This window comes from Nerophis lumbriciformis, linkage group LG13 (genome assembly GCF_033978685.3).
Source record: "Nerophis lumbriciformis linkage group LG13, RoL_Nlum_v2.1, whole genome shotgun sequence".
In the NCBI taxonomy this organism is placed as follows: Eukaryota; Metazoa; Chordata; class Actinopteri; order Syngnathiformes; family Syngnathidae; genus Nerophis; species Nerophis lumbriciformis.
Window position 1 is genome coordinate 5,579,136 of NC_084560.2, and position 23,746 is coordinate 5,602,881.

Below are 23,746 nucleotides of genomic sequence, written 5' to 3' on the forward strand. Positions count from 1 at the left end.
GTGCAAGTTAAAGCTCTACCATGCAAAGCGAAAGACATTTATCAACAACACCCAGAAACGCCGCCGGCTTCGCTGGGCTCGAGCTCATCTAAGATGGACTGATGCAAAGTGTAAAAATGTTCTGTGGTCTGACGAGTCCACATTTCAAATTGTTCTTGGAAACTGTGGACGTCGTGTGTAAAGGATATCACCACATGGGCTCAGGAACACTTCAGAAAACCACTGTCCATACTTGCCAACCATCCCGATTTGCCCGGGAGAGTCCCGAATTTCAGTGACACTCCCGAAAATCTCCCGGGGCAACCGTTCTCACGAATTTTTCCCGATTTCCACCCGGACAACAATATTGCTACACCATCCTTCACTGGGCGCCGTTTCCGACCGCACAATAATAACGGTTACACCTCGAAGTCAGTGTTTCAAGGTTGGCAAGTATGCCACTGTCAGTAACTACAGTTGGTCGCTACATCTGTAAGTGCAAGTTAAAACTCTACTATGCAAAGCGAAAGACATTTATCAACAACACCCAGAAACGCCGCCGGCTTCACTGGGCTCGAGCTCATCTAAGATGGACTGATGCGAAGTGGAAAAGTGTTCTGGGGTCTGACGAGTCCACATTTCAAATTGTTCTTGGAAACTGTTGACGTCGTGTGTAAAGGATATCACCACATGGGCTCAGGAACACTTCAGAAAAGCACTGTCCATACTTGCCAACCATCCCGATTTTCCCGGGCGAGTCCCGAATTTCAGTGACACTCCCGAAAATCTCCCAGGGCCACCGTTCTCACGAATTTCTCCCGATTTCCACCCGGACAACAATATTGCTAAACCATCCTTCACTGGGCGCCGTTTCCGACCGCACAATAATAACGGTTACACCTCGAAGTCAGGGTTTCAAGGTTGGCAAGTATGCCACTGTCAGTAACTACAGTTGGTCGCTACATCTGTAAGTGCAAGTTAAAACTCTACCATGCAAAGCGAAAGACATTTATCAACAACACCCAGAAACGCCGCCGGCTTCGCTGGGTTTGAGCTCATCTAAGATGGACTGATGCAAAGTGGAAAAATGTTTTGTGGTCTGACAAGTCCACATTTCAAATTGTTCTTGGAAACTATGGACGTCGTGTGTAAAGGATATCACCACATGGGCTCAGGAACACTTCAGAAAACCACTGTCCATACTTGCCAACCATCCCAATTTTCCCGAATGTCAGTGACACTCCCGAAAATCTCCCGGGGCCACCGTTCTCACGAATTTCTCCCGATTTGCACCCGGACAACAATATTGCTAAACCATCCTTCACTGGGCGCCGTTTCCGACCGCACAATAATAACGGTTACACCTCGAAGTCAGGGTTTCAAGGTTGGCAAGTATGCCACTGTCAGTAACTACAGTTGGTCGCTACATCTGTAAGTGCAAGTTAAAGCTCTACCATGCAAAGCGAAAGACATTTATCAACAACACCCAGAAACGCCGCCGGCTTCGCTGGGTTCGAGCTCATCTAAGATGGACTGATGCAAAGTGGAAAAATGTTCTGTGGTCTGGCGATTCCACATTTCAAATTGTTCTTGGAAACTATGGACGTCGTGTGTAAAGGATATCACCACATGGGCTCAGGAACACTTCAGAAAACCACTGTCCATACTTGCCAACCATCCCGGTTTTCCCGGGAGAGTCCCGAATTTCAGTGACACTCCCGAAAATCTCCCGGGGCCACCGTTCTCACGAATGTCTCCCGATTTCCACCCGGTAAAACAATATTGCTAAACCATCCTTCACTGGTCGCCGTTTCCGACCGCACAATAATAACGGTTACACCTCGAAGTCAGGGTTTCAAGGTTGGCAAGTTTGCCACTCTCAGTAACTACAATTGGTCGCTACATCTATAAGTGCAAGTTAAAGCTCTACCATGCAAAGCGAAATACATTTATCAACAACACCCAGAAACGCCGCCGGCTTCGCTGGGTTCGAGCTCATCTAAGATGGACTGATGCAAAGTGTAAAAATGTTCTGTGGTCTGACGAGTCCACATTTCAAATTGTTCTTGGAAACTGTGGACCTAGTGTGTAAAGGATATCACCACATGGGCTCAGGAACACTTCAGAAAACCACTGTCCATACTTGCCAACCATCCCGGTTTTCCCGGCAGAGTCCCGAATGTCAGTGACACTCCCGAAAATCTCCCGGGGCCACCGTTCTCACGAATTTCTCCCGATTTCCACCCGGACAACAATATTGCTAAACCCTCCTTAACTGGGCGCCGTTTCCGACCGCACAATAATAACGGTTACACCTCGAAGTCAGGGTTTCAAGGTTGGCAAGTATGCCACTGTCAGTAACTACAGTTGGTCGCTACATCTGTAAGTGCAAGTTAAAGCTCTACCATGCAAAGCGAAAGACATTTATCAACAACACCCAGAAACCCCGCCGGGTTCGCTGGGCTCGAGCTCATCTAAGATGGACTGATGCAAAGTGTAAAAATGTTCTGTGGTCTGACGAGTCCACATTTCAAATTGTTCTTGGAAACTGTGGACGTCGTGTGTAAAGGATATCACCACAAGGGCTAAGGAACACTTCAGAAAACTACTGTCCATACTTGCCAACCATCCCGGTTTTCCCGGGAGAGTCCCGAATTTCAGTGACACTCCCGAAAATCTCCCAGGGCCACCGTTCTCACGAATTTCTCCCGATTTCCACCCGGACAACAATATTGCTAAACCATCCTTCACTGGGCGCCGTTTCCGACCGCACAATAATAACGGTTACACCTCGAAGTCAGGGTTTCAAGGTTGGCAAGTATGCCACTGTCAGTAACTACAGTTGGTCGCTACATCTGTAAGTGCAAGTTGAAGCTCTACCATGTAACGCGAAATACATTTATCAACAACACCCAGAAACGCCGTCGGCTTCGCTGGGCTCGAGCTCATCTAAGATGGACTGATGCAAAGTGTAAAAATGTTCTGTGGTCTGACGAGTCCACATTTCAAATTGTTCTTGGAAACTGTGGACGTCATGTGTGAAGGATATCACCACATGGGCTCAGGAACACTTCAGAAAACCACTGTCCATACTTGCCAACCATCCCGATTTTCCCGGCAGAGTCCCGAATGTCAGTGACACTCCCGAAAATCTCCCAGGGCCACCGTTCTCACGAATGTCTCCAGATTTCCACCCGGACAACAATATTGCTAAACCATCCGTCACTGGGTGCCGTTTCCGACCGCACAATAATAACGGTTACACCTCGAAGTCAGGGTTTCAAGGTTGGCAAGTATGCCACTGTCAGTAACTACAGTTGGTCGCTACATCTGTAAGTGCAAGTTAAAGCTCTACCATGCAAAGCGAAATACATTTATCAACAACACCCAGAAACGCCGCCGGCTTCGCTGGGCTTGAGCTCATCTAAGATGGACTGATGCAAAGTGTAGAAATGTTCTGTGGTCTGGCGATTCCACATTTCAAATTGTTCTTGGAAACTGTGGACGTCGTGTGTAAAGGATATCACCACATGGGCTCAGGAACACTTCAAAAAACCACTGTCCATACTTGCCAACCATCCCGATTTTCCCGGGCGAGTCCCGAATTTCAGTGACACTCACGAAAATCTCCCGGGGCAACCGTTCTCACGAATTTCTCCCGATTTCCACCCGGACAACAATATTGCTAAACCATCCTTCACTGGGCGCCGTTTCCGACCGCACAATAATAACGGTTACACCTCGAAGTCAGGGTTTCAAGGTTGGCAAGTATGCCACTGTCAGTAACTACAGTTGGTCGCTACGTCTGTAAATGCAAGTTAAAGCTCTACCATGCAAAGCGAAAGACATTTATCAACAACACCCAGAAACGCCGCCGGCTTCGCTGGGTTCGAGCTCATCTAAGATGGACTGATGCAAAGTGTAAAAGTGTTCTGGGGTCTGACGAGTCCACATTTCAAATTGTTCTTGGAAACTGTGGACGTCGTGTGTAAAGGATATCACCACATGGGCTCAGGAACACTTCAAAAAACCACTGTCCATACTTGCCAACCATCCTGATTTTCCCGGGAGAGTCCCGAATTTCAGTGACACTCACGAAAATCTCCCGGGGCCACCGTTCTCACGAATTTCTCCCGATTTGCACCCGGACAACAATATTGCTAAACCATCCTTCACTGGGCGCCGTTTCCGACCGCACAATAATAACGGTTACACCTCGAAGTCAGGGTTTCAAGGTTGGCAAGTTTGCCACTCTCAGTAACTACAATTGGTCGCTACATCTATAAGTGCAAGTTAAAGCTCTACCATGCAAAGCGAAAGACATTTATCAACAACACCCAGAAACGCCGCCGGCTTCGCTGGGTTTGAGCTTATCTAAGATGGACTGATGCAAAGTGGAAAAGTGTTCTGGGGTCTGACGAGTCCACATTTCAAATTGTTCTTGGAAACTGTGGACGTCGTGTGTAAAGGATATCACCACATGGGCTCAGGAACACTTAAAAAAACCACTGTTCATACTTGCCAACCATCCCGATTTTCCCGAATGTCAGTGACACTCCCGAAAATCTCCCGGGGCCACCGTTCTCACGAATTTCTCCCGATTTCCACCCGGACAACAATATTGCTAAACAATCCTTAACTGGGCGCCGTTTCCGACCGCACAATAATAACGGTTACACCTCGAAGTCAAGGTTTCAAGGTTGGCAAGTATGCCACTGTCAGTAACTACAGTTGGTCGCTACATCTGTAAGTGCAAGTTAAAGCTCTACCATGCAAAGCGAAAGACATTTATCAACAACACCCAGAAACGCCGCCGGCTTCGCTGGGCTCGAGCTCATCTAAGATGGACTGATGCAAAGTGGAAAAGTGTTCTGGGGTCTGACGAGTCCACATTTCAAATTGTTCTTGGAAACTGTGGACGTCGTGTGTAAAGGATATCACCACATGGGCTCAGGAACACTTTAGAAAACCACTGTCCATACTTGCCAACCATCCCGATTTTCCCGGCAGAGTCCCGAATGTCAGTGACACTCCCAAAAATCTCCCAGGGCCACCGTTCTCACGAATTTCTCCCGATTTGCACCCGGACAACAATATTGCTAAACCATCCTTCACTGGGCGCCGTTTCCGACCGCACAATAATAACGGTTACACCTCGAAGTCAGGGTTTCAAGGTTGGCAAGTATGCCACTGTCAGTAACTACAATTGGTCGCTACATCTGTAAGTGCAAGTTAAAGCTCTACCATGCAAAGCGAAAGACATTTATCAACAACACCCAGAAACGCCGCCGGCTTCGCTGGGCTCGAGCTCATCTAAGATGGACTGATGCAAAGTGTAAAAATGTTCTGTGGTCTGACGAGTCCACATTTCAAATTGTTCTTGGAAACTGTGGACGTCGTGTGTAAAGGATATCACCACATGGGCTCAGGAACACTTCAGAAAACCACTGTCCATACTTGCCAACCATCCCGATTTGCCCGGGAGAGTCCCGAATTTCAGTGACACTCCCGAAAATCTCCCGGGGCAACCGTTCTCACGAATTTTTCCCGATTTCCACCCGGACAACAATATTGCTACACCATCCTTCACTGGGCGCCGTTTCCGACCGCACAATAATAACGGTTACACCTCGAAGTCAGTGTTTCAAGGTTGGCAAGTATGCCACTGTCAGTAACTACAGTTGGTCGCTACATCTGTAAGTGCAAGTTAAAACTCTACTATGCAAAGCGAAAGACATTTATCAACAACACCCAGAAACGCCGCCGGCTTCACTGGGCTCGAGCTCATCTAAGATGGACTGATGCGAAGTGGAAAAGTGTTCTGGGGTCTGACGAGTCCACATTTCAAATTGTTCTTGGAAACTGTTGACGTCGTGTGTAAAGGATATCACCACATGGGCTCAGGAACACTTCAGAAAAGCACTGTCCATACTTGCCAACCATCCCGATTTTCCCGGGCGAGTCCCGAATTTCAGTGACACTCCCGAAAATCTCCCAGGGCCACCGTTCTCACGAATTTCTCCCGATTTCCACCCGGACAACAATATTGCTAAACCATCCTTCACTGGGCGCCGTTTCCGACCGCACAATAATAACGGTTACACCTCGAAGTCAGGGTTTCAAGGTTGGCAAGTATGCCACTGTCAGTAACTACAGTTGGTCGCTACATCTGTAAGTGCAAGTTAAAACTCTACCATGCAAAGCGAAAGACATTTATCAACAACACCCAGAAACGCCGCCGGCTTCGCTGGGTTTGAGCTCATCTAAGATGGACTGATGCAAAGTGGAAAAATGTTTTGTGGTCTGACAAGTCCACATTTCAAATTGTTCTTGGAAACTATGGACGTCGTGTGTAAAGGATATCACCACATGGGCTCAGGAACACTTCAGAAAACCACTGTCCATACTTGCCAACCATCCCAATTTTCCCGAATGTCAGTGACACTCCCGAAAATCTCCCGGGGCCACCGTTCTCACGAATTTCTCCCGATTTGCACCCGGACAACAATATTGCTAAACCATCCTTCACTGGGCGCCGTTTCCGACCGCACAATAATAACGGTTACACCTCGAAGTCAGGGTTTCAAGGTTGGCAAGTATGCCACTGTCAGTAACTACAGTTGGTCGCTACATCTGTAAGTGCAAGTTAAAGCTCTACCATGCAAAGCGAAAGACATTTATCAACAACACCCAGAAACGCCGCCGGCTTCGCTGGGTTCGAGCTCATCTAAGATGGACTGATGCAAAGTGGAAAAATGTTCTGTGGTCTGGCGATTCCACATTTCAAATTGTTCTTGGAAACTATGGACGTCGTGTGTAAAGGATATCACCACATGGGCTCAGGAACACTTCAGAAAACCACTGTCCATACTTGCCAACCATCCCGGTTTTCCCGGGAGAGTCCCGAATTTCAGTGACACTCCCGAAAATCTCCCGGGGCCACCGTTCTCACGAATGTCTCCCGATTTCCACCCGGTAAAACAATATTGCTAAACCATCCTTCACTGGTCGCCGTTTCCGACCGCACAATAATAACGGTTACACCTCGAAGTCAGGGTTTCAAGGTTGGCAAGTTTGCCACTCTCAGTAACTACAATTGGTCGCTACATCTATAAGTGCAAGTTAAAGCTCTACCATGCAAAGCGAAATACATTTATCAACAACACCCAGAAACGCCGCCGGCTTCGCTGGGTTCGAGCTCATCTAAGATGGACTGATGCAAAGTGTAAAAATGTTCTGTGGTCTGACGAGTCCACATTTCAAATTGTTCTTGGAAACTGTGGACCTAGTGTGTAAAGGATATCACCACATGGGCTCAGGAACACTTCAGAAAACCACTGTCCATACTTGCCAACCATCCCGGTTTTCCCGGCAGAGTCCCGAATGTCAGTGACACTCCCGAAAATCTCCCGGGGCCACCGTTCTCACGAATTTCTCCCGATTTCCACCCGGACAACAATATTGCTAAACCCTCCTTAACTGGGCGCCGTTTCCGACCGCACAATAATAACGGTTACACCTCGAAGTCAGGGTTTCAAGGTTGGCAAGTATGCCACTGTCAGTAACTACAGTTGGTCGCTACATCTGTAAGTGCAAGTTAAAGCTCTACCATGCAAAGCGAAAGACATTTATCAACAACACCCAGAAACCCCGCCGGGTTCGCTGGGCTCGAGCTCATCTAAGATGGACTGATGCAAAGTGTAAAAATGTTCTGTGGTCTGACGAGTCCACATTTCAAATTGTTCTTGGAAACTGTGGACGTCGTGTGTAAAGGATATCACCACAAGGGCTAAGGAACACTTCAGAAAACTACTGTCCATACTTGCCAACCATCCCGGTTTTCCCGGGAGAGTCCCGAATTTCAGTGACACTCCCGAAAATCTCCCAGGGCCACCGTTCTCACGAATTTCTCCCGATTTCCACCCGGACAACAATATTGCTAAACCATCCTTCACTGGGCGCCGTTTCCGACCGCACAATAATAACGGTTACACCTCGAAGTCAGGGTTTCAAGGTTGGCAAGTATGCCACTGTCAGTAACTACAGTTGGTCGCTACATCTGTAAGTGCAAGTTGAAGCTCTACCATGTAACGCGAAATACATTTATCAACAACACCCAGAAACGCCGTCGGCTTCGCTGGGCTCGAGCTCATCTAAGATGGACTGATGCAAAGTGTAAAAATGTTCTGTGGTCTGACGAGTCCACATTTCAAATTGTTCTTGGAAACTGTGGACGTCATGTGTGAAGGATATCACCACATGGGCTCAGGAACACTTCAGAAAACCACTGTCCATACTTGCCAACCATCCCGATTTTCCCGGCAGAGTCCCGAATGTCAGTGACACTCCCGAAAATCTCCCAGGGCCACCGTTCTCACGAATGTCTCCAGATTTCCACCCGGACAACAATATTGCTAAACCATCCGTCACTGGGTGCCGTTTCCGACCGCACAATAATAACGGTTACACCTCGAAGTCAGGGTTTCAAGGTTGGCAAGTATGCCACTGTCAGTAACTACAGTTGGTCGCTACATCTGTAAGTGCAAGTTAAAGCTCTACCATGCAAAGCGAAATACATTTATCAACAACACCCAGAAACGCCGCCGGCTTCGCTGGGCTTGAGCTCATCTAAGATGGACTGATGCAAAGTGTAGAAATGTTCTGTGGTCTGGCGATTCCACATTTCAAATTGTTCTTGGAAACTGTGGACGTCGTGTGTAAAGGATATCACCACATGGGCTCAGGAACACTTCAAAAAACCACTGTCCATACTTGCCAACCATCCCGATTTTCCCGGGCGAGTCCCGAATTTCAGTGACACTCACGAAAATCTCCCGGGGCAACCGTTCTCACGAATTTCTCCCGATTTCCACCCGGACAACAATATTGCTAAACCATCCTTCACTGGGCGCCGTTTCCGACCGCACAATAATAACGGTTACACCTCGAAGTCAGGGTTTCAAGGTTGGCAAGTATGCCACTGTCAGTAACTACAGTTGGTCGCTACGTCTGTAAATGCAAGTTAAAGCTCTACCATGCAAAGCGAAAGACATTTATCAACAACACCCAGAAACGCCGCCGGCTTCGCTGGGTTTGAGCTCATCTAAGATGGACTGATGCAAAGTGTAAAAATGTTCTGTGGTCTGACGAGTCCACATTTCAAATTGTTCTTGGAAACTGTGGACGTCGTGTGTAAAGGATATCACCACATGGGCTCAGGAACACTCCAGAAAACCACTGTCCATACTTGCCAAGCATCCCGATTTTCCCGGGAGAGTCCCGAATGTCAGTGACACTCCCGAAAATCTCATAGAGCCACCGTTCTCACGAATTTTTCCCGATTTCCACCCGGACAACAATATTGCTAAACCATCCTTCACTGGGCGCCGTTTCCGACCGCACAATAATAACGGTTACACCTCGAAGTCAGGGTTTCAAGGTTGGCAAGTATGCCACTGTCAGTAACTACAGTTGGTCGCTACATCTGTAAGTGCAAGTTAAAGCTCTACCATGCAAAGCGAAAGACATTTATCAACAACACCCAGAAACGCCGCCGGCTTCGCTGGGTTTGAGCTCATCTAAGATGGACTGATGCAAAGTGGAAAAATGTTTTGTGGTCTGACAAGTCCACATTTCAAATTGTTCTTGGAAACTATGGACGTCGTGTGTAAAGGATATCACCACATGGGCTCAGGAACACTTCAGAAAACCACTGTCCATACTTGCCAACCATCCCGATTTTCCCGAATGTCAGTGACACTCCCGAAAATCTCCCGGGGCCACCGTTCTCACGAATTTCTCCCGATTTCCACCCGGACAACAATATTGCTAAACCATCCTTCACTGGGCGCCGTTTCCGACCGCACAATAATAACGGTTACACCTCGAAGTCAGGGTTTCAAGGTTGGCAAGTATGCCACTGTCAGTAACTACAGTTGGTCGCTACATCTGTAAGTGCAAGTTAAAGCTCTACCATGCAAAGCGAAAGACATTTATCAACAACACCCAGAAACGCCGCCGGGTTCGCTGGGCTCGAGCTCATCTAAGATGGACTGATGCGAAGTGTAAAAATGTTCTGTGGTCTGACGAGTCCACATTTCAAATTGTTCTTGGAAACTGTGGATGTCGTGTGTAAAGGATATCACCACATGGGCTCAGGAACACTTCAAAAAACCACTGTCCATACTTGCCAACCATCCCGGTTTTCCCGGGAGAGTCCCGAATTTCAGTGACACTCCCGAAAATCTCCCAGGGCCACCGTTCTCACGAATGTCTCCCGATTTCCACCCGGTAAAACAATATTGCTAAACCATCCTTCACTGGGCGCCGTTTCCGACCGCACAATAATAACGGTTACACCTCGAAGTCAAGGTTTCAAGGTTGGCAAGTATGCCACTGTCAGTAACTACAGTTGGTCGCTACATCTGTAAGTGCAAGTTAAAACTCTACCATGCAAAGCGAAAGACATTTATCAACAACACCCAGAAACGCCGCCGGCTTCGCTGGGCTCGAGCTGATCTAAGATGGACTGATGCAAAGTGGAAAAGTGTTCTGGGGTCTGACGAGTCCACATTTCAAATTGTTCTTGGAAACTGTGGACGTCGTGTGTAAAGGATATCACCACATGGGCTCAGGAACACTTCAAAAAACCACTGTCCATACTTGCCAACCATCCTGATTTTCCCGGGAGAGTCCCGAATTTCAGTGAGACTCCCGAAAATCTCTAGGGTCATGGTGTAAAAGGCAGCATGTGTGATGGTATGGCGGTGTATTAGTGCCCAAGGCATGGGTAACTTACACATCTGTGAAGGCGCCATTAATGCTGAAAGGTAAATACAGGTTTTGGAGCAACATATGTTGCCATCCGAGCAACGTTATCATGGACGCCCCTGCTTATTTCAGCAAGACGATGCCACGCCAAATGAAGTTTGTCAGTGTGAACATGAAATATCTTGTCTTTGCGGTCTATTCAATTGAATATAAGTTGAAAAGGATTTGTTGTATTCTCTTTTTATTTACCATTTACACAACGTGACAACTTCACTGCTTTTAGTTATTAGTTGTTGTGTATATTTGTCGCTATTCAATATTTTAACTGGCCTCCTTGTCCTAATGTTTCCGTCCCGGCTCAGATCCTCCGCGTAGCAGACACCCAAGGACTGAGAGACGCGGCCCGTGAGCTCCTGAAAAGGATCGTGAGGTGTAAGTCCAGCTGGTACTCTGATTTCCTTCAGGTGCTGAGGGATACTGAGCATCATGACCTGTATCGGCTGCTGCAAGGGTCGTCGGACTGCGAGAGCACAGGTAACAAGACGCCTGTTCCAGAACCCCACCAAACGTGATGTGTGGAATCTTCGCCGAATGTGACCCCACAGGAAGCCTCCCCGTGATGGACAGTCCAGCACTAACGTCGGAGGACTCCCAGGACGTGGAGGCCGAGGACGACACCACAGGTACCACGTAGTCCGATACATATTCCACATCAGACGACATCATATCTTGTTATTATTTTTTATCTGCTCAATAATCTGTTTGGTTGATCACCGTGATCCTAAAACATGACTCCTTGTTGGAGTCCATCGGTGGCTACACTTCTTGGGCTCTCTGGTGAACGTGAGTTGTCGGGGTCCTTCGTGACAGTTTTGGATTTTGTTCATTATTCCCGTCTCATTTGGTGAACAGGAACCATCAGAAGTGACTCTTGTGTTCCAGTTAACTGACTCCATTCAAAAGTGGTTTGCAGCGGCTTCCTGCTGTGCAGCACAACAAGAAAACACAATCAAAACAAGAAAGACAAATACATCTCATTCGTTATTATTATTATTATTATTATTATTATTATTATTATTATTATTGTTACTACTACTTTTATTATTATTACTATTGTTATTACTACTATTATTATTACTATTATTAATCTTCTTAGTATTATTACTACTATTATTATTACTATTATTAATCTTCTTAGTATTATTACTACTATTATTATTACTATTATTAATCTTCTTAGTATTATTACTACTATTATTATTGTTGTTATTATTAATGTTATTATTATTATTACTACTACTATTATATTACTATTATTAATATTGTTTTTATTATTAATATTATTATTATTAATACTATTATCATTATTACTACTATTATTACTATTGTTAATGTTATTAGTATTATTGATATTACTGTTATTATTATTATTATTTGTATTATTAATATTAGTATTATCAATATTATTAGTATCATTACTATTATTATTACTACTATTATTATTATTATTAATATTAGTATGACTATACTATTATTATATTATTAATATTATTATCATTATGACTACTATTATTAATACAATTATCATCATTACTACTAATATTAGTACTATTATTAATGTTATTAGTATCATTGCTATTAGTATTATTATTATTGTTATTAGTAGTAGTATTATTAATAGTTTTACTATTATTACTATTATTAATATTATTATTTATATGAATATTAATATTTTTATCATTATTACTATTATTAATGTTATTAGTATTATTGATAATAATATTATTATTATTATTACTACTATTATTGTCATTATTACTACTATTATTATTACTATTATTAATTGTATTAGTATTATTGATATTGCTATTATTATTAGTGTCATTATTATTACTATAATTGTCATTATTACTACTACTATTATTATTATTATTATTAATTGTAATAGCATTATTGATATTAGCATTATTACTACTACTATTATTACTATTATCAATGTTAGTAGTATTATTGATATTAATATTATTATTATTACTACTATTATTGTCATTATTACTACTATTATTATTACTATTATCAATTGTATTAGCATTATTGATATTACTATTATTATTAGTGTTATTATTATTACTATTATTGTCATTATTACTACTATTATTGTTACTATTATTAATTGTATTAGCATTATTGATAATACTATTATTGTTATTATTATTACTATTATTATTAATACTATTATCATTATTACTCTTATTATTATTACTATTATCAATGTTAGTAGTATTATTGATATTACTATTATTTATATTGCTTTTAAAGTAATTGTGCAAAAGTTTGTGTTGTCCTTATTTGGAGAAGAACACTTTAGTGTGCAACTGAGATAAGAAGAGATGAGTTGAATTAGAGATGAAGAAACATGAAAGGAACTCCGTTTGTTTCTGATGGTTTACTATTTCAAACCTTGTCTGGAGGTCTACGGACCGAGCTCCTGTAACGTGACCTTGGTCTACGGTCCGGGAACAAAAACAGTACCGATTGGGTAGAACGGAAGCCGTGTTGACCGTTATGTTCCCAGCTCCTTGGGCAGTTTTTTTCTGCTAGATGCTTTATTCTGCTCGTCTTGTTCCTGCTTGGCAATCAGGAGGCTCCCTTGTTTCTAATTGGCAATCAGGAGGGTTTATCTTCCAGTGTCATGTGCAGGTACATGCTTTTAACAACAGTTTTTTTTTCTGCTACATGCTTTATTCTGCTCGCCTTGTTCCTGCTTGGCAATCAGGAGGCTCACATGTTTGTAGTTGGCAATCAGGAGGGTGTATCTTTCAGCGTCATGTGCATATACATGCTTTCAGCGACAGTTTTTTTTTTCTGCTACATGCTTTATTCTGCTTGCCTTGTTGCTGCTCGGCAATCAGGAGGCTCACTTGTTTCTAATTGGCAATCAGGAGGGTGTGTCTTCCAGCGTCATGTGCAGGTACATGCTTTTAACAACAGTTTTTTTCTGCTACATGCTTTGTTCTGCTCGCCTTGTTCCTGCTTGGCAATCAGGAGGCTCACTTGTTTCTGATTGGCAATCAGAAGGGTGTATTTTCCAGCGTCATGTGCACGTACATGCATTTAGGGACAGTTTTTTTCTGCTACATGCTTTATTCTGCTCGGCAATCAGGAGGCTCACCTGTTTGTAGTTGGCAATCAGGAGGGTGTATCTTCCAGCGTCATGTGCACATACATGCTTTCAGCGACAGTTTTTTTCTGCTACATGCTTTATTCTGCTCGCCTTGTTGCTGATCGGCAATCAGGAGGCTCACTTGTTTCTAATTGGCAATCAGGAGGTTGTGTCTTCCAGCATCATGTGCAGATACATGCTTTTAACAACAGTTTTTTTCTGCTACATTCTTTATTCTGCTCGCCTTGTTCCCGCTTGGCAATCAGGAGGCTCACCTGTTTGTAGTTGGCAATCAGGAGGGTGTATCTTCCAGCGTCATGTGCACATACATGCTTTCAGCGACAGTTTTTTTTTCTGCTACATGCTTTATTCTGCTCGCCTTGTTGCTGCTCGGCAATCAAGAGGCTCACTTGTTTCTAATTTGCAATCAGGAGGATTTATCTTTCAGTGTCATGTGCACATACATACTTTTAACAACAGTTTATTTCTGATACATGCTTTATTCTGCCGACCTTGTTCCTGCTCGGCAATCAGGAGGCTCACATGTTTGTAGTTGGCAATCAGGAGGGTGTATCTTCCAGCGTCATGTGCACATACATGCATTTAGGGACAGTTTTTTTCCTGCTACATGCTTTATTCTGCTCTGCAATCAGGAGGCTCACCTGTTTGTAGTTGGCAATCAGGAGGGTGTATCTTCCAGCGTCATGTGCACATACATGCTTTCAGCGACAGTTTTTTTTCTGCTACATGCTTTATTCTGCTCGCCTTGTTGCTGATCGGCAATCAGGAGGCTCACTTGTTTCTAATTGGCAATCAGGAGGTTGTGTCTTCCAGCATCATGTGCAGATACATGCTTTTAACAACAGTTTTTTTCTGCTACATGCTTTATTCTGCTCGCCTTGTTCCCGCTTGGCAATCAGGAGGCTCACCTGTTTGTAGTTGGCAATCAGGAGGGTGTATCTTCCAGCGTCATGTGCACATACATGCTTTCAGCGACAGTTTTTTTTTCTGCTACATGCTTTATTCTGCTCGCCTTGTTGCTGCTCGGCAATCAGGAGGCTCACTTGTTTCTAATTGGCAATCAGGAGGGTGTGTCTTCCAGCATCATGTGCAGATACATGCTTTTAACAACAGTTGTTTTCTGCTACATGCTTTATTCTGCTTGCCTTGTTCCTGCTCGGCAATCAGGAGGCTCACCTGTTTGTAGTTGGCAATCAGGAGCGTGTATCTTCCAGCGTCATGTGCACATACATGCTTTCAGCGACAGTTTTTTTTCCTGCTACATGCTTTATTCTGCTCGCCTTGTTGCTGCTCGGCAATCAAGAGGCTCACTTGTTTCTAATTTGCAATCAGGAGGATTTATCTTTCAGTGTCATGTGCACATACATACTTTTAACAACAGTTTATTTCTGATACATGCTTTATTCTGCTTGCCTTGTTCCTGCTCGGCAATCAGGAGGCTCACATGTTTGTAGTTGGCAATCAGGAGGGTGTATCTTCCAGCGTCATGTGCACGTACATGCATTTAGGGATTTTTTTTTTCTGCTACATGCTTTATTCTGCTCGGCAATCAGGAGGCTCACCTGATTGTAGTTGGCAATCAGGAGGGTTTATCTTCCAGCGTCATGTGCACATACATGCTTTCAACGACAGTTTTTTTTTTTTCTGCTACATGCTTTATTATGCTCGCCTTGTTCCTGCTCGGCAATCAGGAGGCTCACTTGTTTCTAATTGGCAATCAGGAGGGTGTGTCTTCCAGCATCATGTGCAGATACATGCTTTTAACAACAGTTTTTTTCTGCTACATGCTTTGTTCTGCTCGCCTTGTTCCCGCTTGGCAATCAGGAGGCTCACCTGTTTGTAGTTGGCAATCAGGAGGGTGTATCTTCCAGCGTCATGTGCACATACATGCTTTCAGCGACAGTTTTTTTTTCTGCTACATGCTTTATTCTGCTCGCCTTGTTGCTGCTCGGCAATCAAGAGGCTCACTTGTTTCTAATTTGCAATCAGGAGGATTTATCTTTCAGTGTCATGTGCACATACATACTTTTAACAACAGTTTATTTCTGATACATGCTTTATTCTGCTTGCCTTGTTCCTGCTCTGCAATCAGGAGGCTCACATGTTTGTAGTTGGCAATCAGGAGGGTGTATCTTCCAGCGTCATGTGCACATACATGCTTTCAGCGACAGTTTTTTTTTCTGCTACATGCTTTATTCTGCTCGCCTTTTTGCTGCTCGGCAATCAAGAGGCTCACTTGTTTCTAATTTGCAATCAGGAGGATTTATCTTTCAGTGTCATGTGCACATACATACTTTTAACAACAGTTTATTTCTGATACATGCTTTATTCTGCTTGCCTTGTTCCTGCTCGGCAATCAGGAGGCTCACATGTTTGTAGTTGGCAATCAGGAGGGTGTATCTTCCAGCGTCATGTGCACGTACATGCACTTAGGGATTTTTTTTTTCTGCTACATGCTTTATTCTGCTCGGCAATCAGGAGGCTCACCTGATTGTAGTTGGCAATCAGGAGGGTTTATCTTCCAGCGTCATGTGCACATACATGCTTTCAACGACAGGTTTTTTTTCCCTGCTACATGCTTTATTATGCTCGCCTTGTTGCTGATCGGCAATCAGGAGGCTCACTTGTTTCTAATTGGCAATCAGGAGGGTGTGTCTTCCAGCATCATGTGCAGATACATGCTTTTAACAACAGTTTATTTCTGCTACATGCTTTATTCTGCTTGCGTTGTTCCTGCTCGGCAATCAGGAGGCTCACCTGTTTGTAGTTGGCAATCCGGAGGGTGTATCTTCCAGCGTCATGTGCACATACATGCTTTCAGTGACAGTTTTTTTTTCTGCTACATGCTTTATTCTGCTCGCCTTGTTGCTGCTCGGCAGTCAGGGGGCTCACTTGTTTCTAATTGGCAATCAGGAGGGTGTGTCTTCCAGCGTCATGTGCACATACATGCTTTCAGTGACAGTTTTTTTTTCTGCTACATGCTTTATTCTGCTCGCCTTGTTGCTGCTCGGCAGTCAGGAAGCTCACTTGTTTCTGATTGGCAATCAGAAGGGTGTATTTTCCAGCGTCATGTGCACGTACATGCATTTAGGGACAGTTTTTTTCTGCTACATGCTTTATTCTGCTCGGCTCGGCAATCAGGAGGCTCACCTGTTTGTAGTTGGCAATCAGGAGGGTGTATCTTCCAGCGTCATGTGCAGGTACATGCTTTTAACAACAGTTTTTTTCTGCTACATGCTTTGTTCTGCTCGCCTTGTTCCTGCTTGGCAATCAGGAGGCTCACTTGTTTCTGATTGGCAATCAGAAGGGTGTATCTTCCAGCGTCATGTGCACGTACATGCATTTAGGGACCGTTTTTTTCTGCTACATGCTTTATTCTGCTCTGTAATCAGGAGGCTCACCTGTTTGTAGTTGGCAATCAGGAGGGTGTATCTTCCAGCGTCATGTGCACATACATGCTTTCAGCGACAGTTTTTTTTTTTCTTCTACATGCTTTATTATGCTCGCCGTGTTCCTGCTCGGCAATCAGGAGGCTCACCTGTTTGTAGTTGGCAATCAGGAGGGTGTATCTTCCAGCGTCATGTGCACATACATGCTTTCAGTGACAGTTTTTTTTTCTGCTACATGCTTTATTCTGCTCGCCGTGTTCCTGCTTGGCAATCAGGAGGCTCATCTGTTTCTAATTGTTCCAGATAAAATGACTTACACCTCGCTATACTACCTGTCTCTGCATCCTGGGGTCACGGTGCCAGCAACACGTCCACCTGATGGTTTTGTTAGAGCGCCCGACCGAGACCACTCCTCCTTTTCTTCTTGCTTGCAGCGCAGCAACTGGCCACCAGGGGTCAGCAGCCCCTCGCTCTCTGACTTGTGTTCATGGTCTGCTTCTCTGCAGACTTGTACAGAAGCGAGAGCGCCCTGGCAGAGTCACCACGAGGGTCCAGAAGGTCCGAGGCGCCACTGCCAGGTGGGGACAATCCACTCCGAAAAGCACTTTGAAGGTGTTGAAGAACTTGCTGGTTTGAAAGGAGTAGAAGGTAGACGGCCAATGCGTGAACTTTGCTTGGCAGCGTGGAACATGTTCCATGTGCGTGCCGTAATTGAAGGCAGAGGCTCAGAAAGCGTGTCGAATGAAAAACATGTGCTGGCAAACTCCTTTTCACCTCTCGGCTCATTTCATGCTTTTTTTTTCTCAAATGATTCACGCTCCTGTCTTCTCAGGGCCTGATCTACTAAAATACAAATAGCAAGCCATACAATTGTGTGGACTATTACCGCAAATTCCAAACTTTAACCCGCTACTACTTTTTTTCCCTACACTTTGAACCCTGCGGCTTATAAAACGGTGCGGCTAACTAATGGATTTTTCATTCAACACAAATGGAATTGTGTGTTATTGTTGGTGCTACGGCGCCATCTTTTGGAGGGGTTCGCTCACTGCAGGTGTTGCGGGTTGACTCTACCTCCTGTTTTAAACCTTTGAACCGGAAGTAGCAGTGCCGTTTCGTCTCCTAGCCGTCCGTAGCGTTGCTACTCGCATGGATTCTTCATTCGTCACTCCAAGCAACGTTTGTAAACTTTACAATATAACTTAAACAATTCTTACTTGATTGGAGCGCTAGCTTCCGCAGCTCATGCGTCCATGACGATGACTTCTGTTTTGTTCGATCAGCCGGTTTACTGCCGTGTTACAGACACCTTTTGGAAACAATTAAGGTTTGTGAATAACATATTTCTGTGTAAATAACTCATTTCACAACGTATATATCTGCACTTTGTAGTCCGGCTAATGGGTCCATGACAATGACTTCTGTTTTGTTTAATCAGCCGTTTTACTGCCGTTTTACAGACACCGTTTGGAAACAGTTAAGGTATGTAAATAAACATTTACAACATATTTCTGGGAAATAACTCATTTCACAACGTATATATCTGCGGCCCATAGTCCGGCTAATCGTTCCGTGACAATAACTTCTGTTTTGTTTGATCAGCCGTTTTACTGCCGTTTTACAGACACCGTTTGGAAACAGTTAAGGTATGTAAATAAACATTTACAACATATTTCTGGGAAATAGCTCATTTCACAACATATATATCTGCGGCCTAAAGTCCGGCTAATCGCTCCATGACGATAACTTCTGTTTTGTTTGATCAGCCGTTTTACTGCCGTGTTACAGACACCGTTTGGAAACAGTTAAGGTTTGTAAATAAACATTTACAACATATTTCTGTGTAAATAACTAATCTCACAACGTATATATCTGCAGCTTATAGTCCGGCTAATCGTTTCATGACGATAACTTCTGTTTTGTTTGATCAGCCGTTTTACTGCCGTGTTACAGACACCGTTTGGAAACAGTTAAGGTATGTAAATAAACATTTACAACATATTTCTGGGAAATAGCTCATTTCACAACATATATATCTGTGGCCTATAGTCCGGCTAATCGTTCCATGACAATAACTTCTGTTTTGTTTGATCGGCCGTTTTACTGCCGTGTTACAGACACCGTTTGGAAACAATTAAGGTATGCAAATAAACATATACAACATATTTCTGTGTAAATAACTAATTTCACAAAGTATATATCTGCGGCCTATAGTCCGGCTAATCGTTCCATGACGATAACTTCTGTTTTGTTTGATCAGCCGTTTTACTGCCGTGTTACAGACACCGTTTGGAAACAATTAAGGTATGCAAATAAACATATACAACATATTTCTGTGTAAATAACTAATTTCACAAAGTATATATCTGCGGCCTATAGTCCGGCTAATCGTTCCATGACAATAACTTCTGTTTTGTTCGATCAGCCGTTTTACTGCCGTTTTACAGACACAGTTTGGAAACAGTTAAGGTTTGTAAATAAACATTTACAACATAGTTCTGTGTAAATAAGTAATTTCACAACGTATATATCTGCGGCTTATAGTCCGGCTCATCGTTTCACGACGATGACTTCTGTTTTGTTTAATCAGCCGTTTTACTGCCGTGTTACAGACACCGTTTGGAAACAATTAAGGTTTGTAAATAAACATTTACAACATATTTCTGTGTAAATAAATAATTTCACAACGTATATATCTGTGGCTTATAGTCCGGCTAATCGTTCCATGACGATAACTCCTGTTTTGTTTGATCAGCCGTTTTACTGCCGTGTTACAGACACCGTTTGGAAACAGTTAAGGTTTGTAAATAAACATTTACAACATATTTCTGTGTAAATAACTAATCTCACAACGTATATATCTGCGGCTTATAGTCCGGCTAATCGTTTCATGACGATGACTTCTGTTTTGTTCGATCAGCCGTTTTACTGCCATTTTACAGACACCGTTTGGAAACAGTTAAGGTATGTAAATAAACATTTACAACATATTTCTGGGAAATAACTCATTTCACAACGTATATATCTGCGGCCTATAGTCCGGCTAATCGTTCCATGGCAGCAACTTCTGTTTTGTTCGATCAGCCGTTTTACTGCCGTGTTACAGACACCGTTTGGAAACAATTATGGTATGTAAATAAACATTTACAGAATATTTCTGTGTAAATAACTAATTTCAAACGTATATATCTGTGCCTTGTAGTCCAGCTAATCGTTCCATGACGATAACTTCTGTTTTGTTCGATCAGCCGTTTTACTGCCGTTTTACAGACACCGTTTGGAAACAGTTAAGGTATGTAAATAAACATTTACAACATATTTCTGGGAAATAGCTCATTTCACAACATATATATCTGCGGCCTATAGTCCGGCTAATCGTTCCATGACAATAACTTCTGTTTTGTTCGATCAGCCGTTTTACTGCCGTTTTACAGACACCGTTTGGAAACAGTTAAGGTATGTAAATAAACATTTACAACATATTTCTGGGAAATAGCTCATTTCACAACATATATATCTGCGGCCTATAGTCCGGCTAATCGTTCCATGACAATAACTTCTGTTTTGTTCGATCAGCCGTTTTACTGCCGTTTTACAGACACCGTTTGGAAACAGTTAAGGTATGTAAATAAACATTTACAACATATTTCTGGGAAATAGCTCATTTCACAACATATATATCTGCGGCCTATAGTCCGGCTAATCGTTCCATGACAATAACTTCTGTTTTGTTTGATCAGCCGTTTTACTGCCGTGTTGCAGACACCGTTTGGAAACAATTAAGGTATGCAAATAAACATATACAACATATTTCTGGGAAATAGCTCATTTCACAACATATATATCTGCGGCCTATAGTCCGGCTAATCGTTCCATGACAATAACTTCTGTTTTGTTTGATCGGCCGTTTTACTGCCGTGTTACAGACACCGTTTGGAAACAGTTAAGGTTTGTAAATAAACATTTACAACATATTTCTGTGTAAATAACTAATTTCACAACGTATAAATCTGCAGCCTATAGTCCGGCTAATCGTTCCATGACGATAACTTATGTTTTGTTTGATCAGCCGTTTTACTGCCGTGTTACAGACACTGTTTGAAAACAGTTAAGGTTTGTAAATAAACATTTACAACATATTTCTGTGTAAAGAAATCATTTCACAACGTATATATCTTCGGCTTATAGTCTGGCTCATCGTTTCATGACGATGACTTCTGTTTTGTTCGATCAGCCGTTTTACTGCCGTGTTACAGACACCGTTTGGAAACAATTAAGGTATGTAAATAAACATATACAACATATTTCTGTGTAAATAACTCATTTCACAACGTATATATCTGCGGCTTATAGTCCGGCTAATCGTTCCATGACGATAACTTCTGTTTTGTTTGATCATCCGTTTTACTGCCGTGTTACAGACACCGTTTGGAAACAGTTAAGGTTTGTAAATAAACATTTACAACATATTTCTGTGTAAATAACTAATCTCACAACATATATATCTGCAGCTTATAGTCCGGCTAATCGTTTCATGACGATAACTTCTGTTTTGTTTGATCAGCCGTTTTACTGCCGTGTTACAGACACCGTTTGGAAACAATTAAGGTATGTAAATAAACATATACAACATATTTCTGTGTAAATAACTCATTTCACAACGTATATATCTGCGGCCTATAGTCCGGCTAATCGTTCCATGACAATGACTTCTGTTTTGTTCGATCAGCCGTTTTACTGCCGTGTTACAGACACCGTTTGGAAACAATTAAGGTATGCAAATAAACATATACAACATATTTCTGTGTAAATAACTAATTTCACAAAGTATATATCTGCGGCCTATAGTCCGGCTAATCGCTCCATGACGATAACTTCTGTTTTGTTTGATCAGCCGTTTTACTGCCGTGTTACAGACACCGTTTGGAAACAGTTAAGGTTTGTAAATAAACATTTACAACATATTTCTGTGTAAATAACTAATCTCACAACGTATATATCTGCAGCTTATAGTCCGGCTAATCGTTTCATGACGATAACTTCTGTTTTGTTTGATCAGCTGTTTTACTGCCGTGTTACAGACACCGTTTGGAAACAATTAAGGTATGTAAATAAACATATACAACATATTTCTGTGTAAATAACTAATTTCACAACGTATATATCTGCGGCTTATAGTCCGGCTAATCGTTCCATGACGATAACCTCTGTTTTGTTCGATCAGCCGTTTTACTGCCGTGTTACAGACACCGCTTGGAAACAATTATGGTTTGTAAATAAACATTTACAACATATTTCTGTGTAAATAACTAATCTCACAACGTATATATCTGCAGCTTATAGTCCGGCTAATCGTTTCATGACGATAACTTCTGTTTTGTTTGATCAGCCGTTTTACTGCCGTGTTACAGACACCGTTTGGAAACAATTAAGGTATGCAAATAAACATATACAACATATTTCTGTGTAAATAACTAATTTCACAAAGTATATATCTGCGGCCTATAGTCCGGCTAATCGCTCCATGACGATAACTTCTGTTTTGTTCGATCAGCCGTTTTACTGCCGTTTTACAGACACCGTTTGGAAACAGTTAAGGTATGTAAATAAACATTTACAACATATTTTTGGGAAATAACTCATTTCACAACGTATATATCTGCGGCCTATAGTCCGGCTAATCGTTCCATGACAATAACTTCTGTTTTGTTTGATCAGCTGTTTTACTGCCGTGTTACAGACACCGTTTGGAAACAATTAAGGTATGCAAATAAACATATACAACATATTTCTGTGTAAATAACTAATTTCACAAAGTATATATCTGCGGCCTATAGTCCGGCTAATCGCTCCATGACGATAACTTCTGTTTTGTTTGATCAGCCGTTTTACTGCCGTGTTACAGACACCGTTTGGAAACAGTTAAGGTTTGTAAATAAACATTTACAACATATTTCTGTGTAAATAACTAATCTCACAACGTATATATCTGCAGCTTATAGTCCGGCTAATCGTTTCATGACGATAACTTCTGTTTTGTTTGATCAGCCGTTTTACTGCCGTGTTACAGACACCGTTTGGAAACAATTAAGGTATGTAAATAAACATATACAACATATTTCTGTGTAAATAACTAATTTCACAACGTATATATCTGCGGCTTATAGTCCGGCTAATCGTTCCAAGACGATAACTTCTGTTTTGTTCGATCAGCCGTTTTACTGCCGTGTTACAGACACCGCTTGGAAACAATTATGGTGTGTAAATAAACATTTACAAAATATTTCTGTGTAAATAACTCATTTCAAAACGTATATATCTGCGCCTTGTAGTCCGGCTAATCGTTCCATGACGATGACTTCTGTTTTGTTCGATCAGCCGTTTCACTGCTGCGTTGCAGACACCGTTTGGAAACAATTAAGGT

The 23,746-nt window shown here is 42.8% G+C and overlaps 1 protein-coding gene across 3 annotated transcripts in view; it reads left to right on the forward strand.

Moving 5' to 3' along the window:
- The window catches only part of ifih1 (interferon induced with helicase C domain 1), a 107,713-nt gene that overhangs the window by 12,318 nt on the left and 71,649 nt on the right, over window positions 1-23,746 (forward strand). For 2 of the 3 annotated variants that reach the window (XM_061971764.2, XM_061971765.2), the window contains 3 exons: window positions 11,112-11,283; window positions 11,355-11,432; window positions 17,829-17,900. In XM_061971764.2, coding sequence (XP_061827748.1) covers window positions 11,112-11,283; window positions 11,355-11,432; window positions 17,829-17,900 — 322 coding nt within the window. The remainder of the gene's footprint in view (window positions 1-11,111; window positions 11,284-11,354; window positions 11,433-17,828; window positions 17,901-23,746) is intronic. The other variant, XM_061971766.2, reaches the window with a different exon arrangement.